Genomic DNA, 7035 nt, shown 5'->3' with positions numbered 1-7035 from the left:
ATAACTAACATTCCTAAAGCACATGACAAGAACTACTCAACTTCAAATCTTCAGTGAAATCAAATTCAGATGCATGCATGCTTCCAATTCAGTTCAGTTCACAAGTTAACCAATAGATGTTACACATTATGAATGATCAATTCACTAGGCAAAGATGCAATCATGAACTTTAACAATTCTCATCAAGCACGTGTTTCACTCAATCACTCAAGTGTTTAAGGTGGCACTCCAACACTCATTCACAAATCACATGAAACAAAATTGCCATACATCTAAAGCAACCAAACTCCTTACATGCAAATGCCATCAAAAGGACTTTTCCACGGCTTGTAATGAGGCTGGGCTAACAAGAAAAATTGGTTTTTCTGGAATGCAAAATCCTTGAGTTAAGAGAGCTTTCATAATATTTAACATTTAAGCACAACTCTCCTCCTCACCAACTTCACTTTTCCCAACTTATTCCCTTTTCTTTTGCATTGAGTTCTCTTTCATGCTTTTTCTTCTTTTCTTTTCTTTTTCTCATGCATTTTTCTTTCTCAACAATCAAGCTCAATGCTTTTCTATTTTTCCCAAACAACCCCAAACTTGAACCTTTCCATTGCATATAATTAAACTCATCCCAACTCAAGGTAAAGGATTTCAGGACAAGGGTTTACATCCTGTTTAAGGCTAAGGTTCAAAAAGGGTATAACACATGAAGCACTTTGGGTGAAAATTTGACTAGAAAAAGGATTTTCAAAAATGGCCTTGATCATATGACATTCACATGCAAATCATTCAATCATCAAGATTCAGGCAATATCATTCATGCTTTCTTGTGAACAATGCATAAAACAGTAAAAACTCTGGAGCTCAAAACCTCACACACATGCTTCCTCACACAATATTCATTCATACACCTTGCTTAGCATTATAACCACAATCATAATTCATCACCCATCTGTTTCACAAAATAACAACATGCACCGCAACTAAATTATCATTCACATTAAATCATCATCAAATAGGCTCATCATGCAAATTATTCAGTCAAACATCTTCAGAAAAGTATTCAAGCCAAGCACACACGAAAAATAAAATGTAACCTATTCTAGGAATTTAAATGCAAAAACAACAAAAGAGAGAATCTAGGTTGCCTCCTAGTAGCGCTTGTTTAACGTCACGAGCCTGACCCAAACCTGTTTAGCACTTGTCAGTAAGTGCAATCCATGCTGACACCTATCAGTGGGTGTACCTACCTGGTATCCTTTAGTGGATACAAAAGTTAGCATCCCTCAGTAGATGCTACCCAACACAAGTTCAAATAACCAAGAACTTACAAGTTCAAAAATGAAATAACCCTATACTAAAAAGTATGTTCTACAACAGTGAAGATAACCCCAACAAACTCCCATCAGTAGGTGTTGAGATTCTTCTTGCTTGATGTTCTCTTCTTTTTCTTCTTCCTGTTGAATTCTTTCATAAAGTTGAGAACACCAAGCACATGTTTCCATGTTTCAATCATAGGAACTTTAATCTTCAATTTCTTGAAGATCTCCATAAAGTACTTGAACTTCTTTTCCTTCCTATGATTTTTCTTTTGATGAGGAAGGGGCTTTTCGTATGATCTTTTCTTCTTTCCTCTCTTCCTTTTTTTCTCAACCTTCTCCTTCTTCCACTTTCTTTTTTTCTTTTTCTTTATTTTCTGATTTTTTTTCTTTTTCCTCAACCACTGCTTTTTCTTTCTCCTCATTTTTCTCTCCCTCACTCAACCTTTCTTCTATCTGTTCCTTAGCAACAACCTTTTTTGTTTCTTTCTCTTCTCTCTTTTTCACTTCTCTCTCCACCTTCTTCTCATCAACAACCTCATCAATTTGTGTCTCCAAATTCCTAAAGGTAACTTCATATCTCTTGGAATCACACCCCTCTAGAAATTTGTCGAGCTTTTCATTCAAGCTTTTAACTTGTTCCGTCACATTAGCTGTTTGTTGACAAAGTTGTGGATCATACTCCCACATTTCTATTGGAGAAGAGCATTGTTGCTGCCATTAATAATGTTGCCTCTCCTCCATGCTTTTGACATGGTGAGGTTCAAAATTCATAATCCTCTGAAAAAGTTCATCAGATTCTGAACTTCCTTGTATAGGCCTAAAATGAAGCTCAACAGCTTGTCCAAATGAGCTTTGATCCATGTACGAGTGAGGTTCCCACCAGTGATTGAAATTATTTTGGTAGGATTGAGTGCCCATATAATCAAATCCTAGTCCGTACTGCATTCTGCAAACCTTAGGCACAAAACCCTAGAGAACATTTATTAGAACAAAAATGCAATAAACATGAAATCAAGTCAAATTCAATCAATCCACACTACTAAAAATAACCTCGAGTCCCCGGCAACGGCGCCAAAAACTTGTTGAGTCACTGGCAAGTGTACCAAATCGTGCAAGTAATATAATCGGTAAAGCCCGATATCGTTCGTGTGAAATAAAATTGTAAGACTTGTAAAAAGAAATAATTGTGGTGAATGCAAAGACAGAAAATAAACATGCAAGATGTTGATTCAATTGACGAAAAGAGATTATGGATGAATGGAGTTGTTGGGGGTTTACAATTTCATCCTATTCGCTCCCTCTTATCTACTTCTCTTGGTTATTGCGCTTTATTATCTAATCGTTATGCAAAATTTCTTGGCCTACCCTTAACCCGATCCCTCGAAGAAAAGAGCCTATTACTAATTACTGGCTTGTTATGCCTAGCCTCCCCTAGCAATTAATAATGCATTAAGAACAGAAGCAAAAACAATTGATCGTCCTAACCCCTATCCCTAGGCGAGTATTGCTTAATCAAGGAATTTCTCACCGGTTCATGACATTACTGTACGTCCCCGTATCAATAAAGACAAACAACAGTTACCGAATGAGTTAAACGATAAAAGCATTACGCGCAGGTGAGAACCCAACAATTGATAATCAAAGCATATGCAAAATCATATNAATAAACAAGAGTTTCAATAAAAGAGAGTTTCAAAAGATTACATTGTTTCCCCCAACAACAAAAGGGTTTAGTTCACCATTGTCATGGTGAACTTAGATGAAAAATGAAGGAAAAATGGAAAAGCAAACCCTAGAAAGGATGAAAAGGAGCCTAAGCATCCAAGAAATCTTCTCAAAGGAGTGAAAAGTAGGTCTGGCCGCCCTTCTCTGTCAAAAGAATGAGAATGAAATCGTAACAGGGCTATTTATAGTTGAGGAGCGTCACAGAAAACAGGCCCAGGCCCAACGCCCACGCTAGGTGCTTTCTCCTCTCCCTGGACCACCCAACGATGAATTTTGCCGCTGGGCGGTCCCTAGACTCTTCTTTTCTTCGATTTTCTTACTCTGTTATGAGTCTAAGACCTCCATCTTCAATTTCCATCTTCACTTTCATCAAAATAACTACAAAACAATGCAAAACAAGCATAATATCGCTAAAAACAACTTTTGGCTCTCAACTGACTCATTTATTGAGTTTTACTTGATTCTAAGCTCATTCCAAGCCTTAAAAGGTGTAATTTGGTCTAAATAGACATATGAAAATAACTGTTTTTCAAGCGTTATTAATGTCTTCAAGATGAAGCAAACCTACCAAAGGAATCTCAACCACCACCCCAACTATCAAGTGAGGAAATGACACAACCATCTGAAGCACCACCTCAACCAACACAGGAATCTAGAGAAGAACCAACTCAACAAATCAGAAGGGACAAGTTACCAATTAGGAATTCATGTGGTCTATAATGTTATAATCTTGGTGTACTTTTGTTTTGTTCGAATTGGTCACTTGTGTGCTAAACATTTGAAAATGGCTTCCATTAGGCACTGAATATGTTTTGATGTACTTTACTAATTAAGCGACCATTATCATGTTTTGATGTTTCAATTCAAATACTTACATGTAACCATGAGCTCAATTCTGTTTATGCAAAGATATTGTTTTTCTGATTTATACAATTGCAAAGATATTGTTATTTTGATTTTGTGTTTTATGCACACACACTACTACAAATTTGATTATAGATAACGCTCAATAGATAGCGCTTATTTAAATAAGCGTTATCTATGAATATACGGAACAATAGATAGCGTTTATTTAAAAAATCGTTATCTAAACCTATGATAATAGATAGCGCCTTTTTGAAAAAGTGCTATCTATAAATATTTAATATTATTATTTTTATTCCTAATTTAAAATAGATCAATAGATAACATTCTTAAAAAAAAAAAGGTTAAATATGTTTTTAGTCCCTATAATTTGAGGCGATTTTGGTTTTAGTCCATTTTCAAACTATGGTACAATGTAGTCCTTCAACTTTAGAAAACTCTGGTTTTAGTCCTTTTTACCAAATTTTTTTAACTTTATTTGTTGTTTCAAACGCGTTTCTCAGTTAACATTGAAGTAAAAATGTGTCAAACAGTGTAAACAATCCAAATGTTATAATAAAACGTGTTTGAAACAACAAATAAAGTTAAAAAAATTTGGTAAAAAGGACTAAAACCAGAGTTTTCTAAAGTTGAAGGACTAAATTGTACCATAGTTTGAAAATGGACTAAAACCAAAATTGCCTCAAAGTATAGGGACTAAAAACATATTTAACCCAAAAAAAAAAACGCTATATATTTTATTACAATAGGTAACACTTTTTTTAAAAAATATTGTCCATTAAACATTTAAAAAAAATTTGAAAAAAGATTTTCGATTTTCCCTTGGAGCTTATTTTTAGCTTCATCCAAAAATTCCCCCTTTTTCCTAAATTTTCAATTTCACTTTCTTCATATTCATCAAACTGCCCCAAATTTCATTTTATATTTCCCTCCAATTTCATTTTGTGCGTCCTCCAAATTTAAATTTGCAGGTTCATTCTAAGCCTTGGGCCAAGGTTCATCATGTGCGATGAAGATAGGATTCTTAGGTACTTTTTCCTCTCATTTTGATTTCCCCTAGAGCTACATGAAAACCCTAAGTCGGCACTAAAAAATATTATCGAAGGATGGGTCCAAACCTAGAATGTCGTTTGTACGAGGCGAGGTACCCGAAGGTGGACATGCCGATGATGATACAGGCGAAGAACATCGCGGACATAGCTGCCTACTTGTCACTTTTGGAGTACAACAACATCGAGGGTATGATCTTGTTCTCGGAGCTCTCCCGCGTTCAGATTTGGAGCGTCAACAACCTCATCAAGGTGGGGCACATCGAGCCCGTCATAGTCCTCCGTGTCGACAAGGAAAAGGGTTACATCGATCTCAGCAAGCGTAGGGTCTCCGAAGAGAACATTCAGGCCTGCGAGGAGAGGTACAACAAGAGCAAGCCTTTGATGACCTAGCTCTAGTGTATATACTTTTTGGATATTTGAGATATGACTTTGACGCCATTATTGTCTTATAGATCATGCTCTAGGGCATTTAGGTTGTAGAACTGGGTTGGCCACTGTTTACCTTTACTATGATTGCCTTGTAAACCATGCATTTTATAACATTCGAATAAGATTCATTCCTGAAGGCATGACCATTCTGTCATAACTCTTCATTTTATCAAAGTCAATGTGGTGTGGTAAAATAGTATTTCTCTATCATGGATGGTTTCTAAAATGATGTCTACATACAAGAAAATAAAAACTAAGGGGAATACTTGCTATTGAAAGTAATTTGTGTATTTTGTTATGGTCTGAACAGAAGCAAGGAATATTAGTTCTCAACAATGCCATTACTTCTTGCATTGAAGCAATAGAACAACACAAGGGTAAACTTGTCGTTAAGGAGGTACACAGAGCCGTGAATGTCACTTTGTTCTTTTATGGAGATGATTGGTTGACACCCGTCAATTTTTACTCCCACTTGACAATTGATTTTTTTTTTTTTTTTTTATGATGCAAAGCTTTGTTTTTGCAAAGACCTTGAAGTATTTTTATCTTTTCTTCTCACCTTTTGCAGTCATCCATTAGATGAATGAGTATTCAACACAGTAACCCACCCTCTGAGGATTGTGACTAAAAATGAAGGGGGACTTGATAAGATTTAAAATGAGAAGCAAAAAATGTTTTCTAGAATAGGTGGCAGAATTTATTGTAAACTATTCAAGACGAGGATGCAATTTTAGTGAGATTTTTCTAATAACCATGAAAATTGTTGCCAACTTTTTCTGCTACATCTTGTCATTTCATTATAATTTGGGTTTAGATTTTTTAGTACTAAACATATATGGATAATGTACAAATCTTTTATGGTCTACAGTATGCATCAATGCCACAAAGCATGACAATCTCTTTATTACTTGCTATGAATTATGTAGGTTTTTTTACCTGTTGAAGAAAGATTTTTGGAAGAGATCCAGGGCATCTCACTGTTGACAGAAGTCACCCAATGGAGTTTGTACTGCTCAATGCAATGCGTCTTGCTGACATATTCTCTAATGATTCAGAGTTAACTTGTTTTAGTATCATTGACTACATACACATCCAATGTGTTGTAAACATAGTGTTAGGTAGTATAAACATATTCTGTTTTGTTTGTAAAACTACACTAAATTTAATTAGAGACAAGATATTATGCACCACTTGTTTTATCTTTTCATTTATAATCATTGCTTTATGATATTTTACTTGATTTATTAGGTACATTACAATTAGCCATAGGAAATTTGGTTATTTCCTTTGCATGTGATTCCAGACTAAAGTTTTGACAACAATAATTTCACTCTCCCATGGACATTTTATATCCTGCATGTTGGTGTTCATATAATCTGCCAAAGATGGAGGAAGATGCTAGTCTTAAATGTCATATATTTGCTGCAATTGGATGAATTTTAGATAATACTACACTGGATGTAAGAAATTCTACAAATTTGGAATTCAACCTAGTCCCTAATAGCATGCCTAAGGCTTCTTAGTCAGTATTCCTAAAATTTCTGAGTCATAAGGTATTTTTAAAGAATTGAAAGTTAGCTGTGAGTCATAAGTTTTGTGGCATATATATGTTGGAGTTGCCTTAGGGACACATAGAAAAACTAGTCATTAGTACT

The 7035-nt window shown here is 35.1% G+C and overlaps 1 protein-coding gene across 2 annotated transcripts; it reads left to right on the top strand.

Moving 5' to 3' along the window:
- The first annotated feature begins 4745 nt into the window (after positions 1 to 4745).
- LOC106773879 (eukaryotic translation initiation factor 2 subunit alpha homolog) lies at positions 4746 to 6610 on the top strand. Of its 2 annotated transcripts, XR_001376687.2 has the most exons (3): positions 4748 to 5310; positions 5691 to 5777; positions 6307 to 6610. XR_001376687.2 is itself a non-coding variant. In XM_014660642.2 (2 exons), exons 1-2 carry the CDS (start codon positions 5006 to 5008, stop codon positions 6362 to 6364), a joined length of 363 nt encoding a protein of 120 aa, XP_014516128.1. In that variant the 5' UTR covers positions 4746 to 5005; the 3' UTR covers positions 6365 to 6610. The 2 variants fall into 2 exon arrangements, 1 of the variants encoding a protein (XP_014516128.1); XM_014660642.2 differs by lacking the exon at positions 5691 to 5777 and having other exon boundaries at positions 4746 to 5310.
- Positions 6611 to 7035: the final 425 nt, after the last annotated feature.

The sequence above is a fragment of the Vigna radiata genome, chromosome 9 (genome assembly GCF_000741045.1).
Source record: "Vigna radiata var. radiata cultivar VC1973A chromosome 9, Vradiata_ver6, whole genome shotgun sequence".
Classification (NCBI taxonomy): Eukaryota; Viridiplantae; Streptophyta; class Magnoliopsida; order Fabales; family Fabaceae; genus Vigna; species Vigna radiata.
This window is presented reverse-complemented; position numbering and strand designations above follow the sequence as displayed.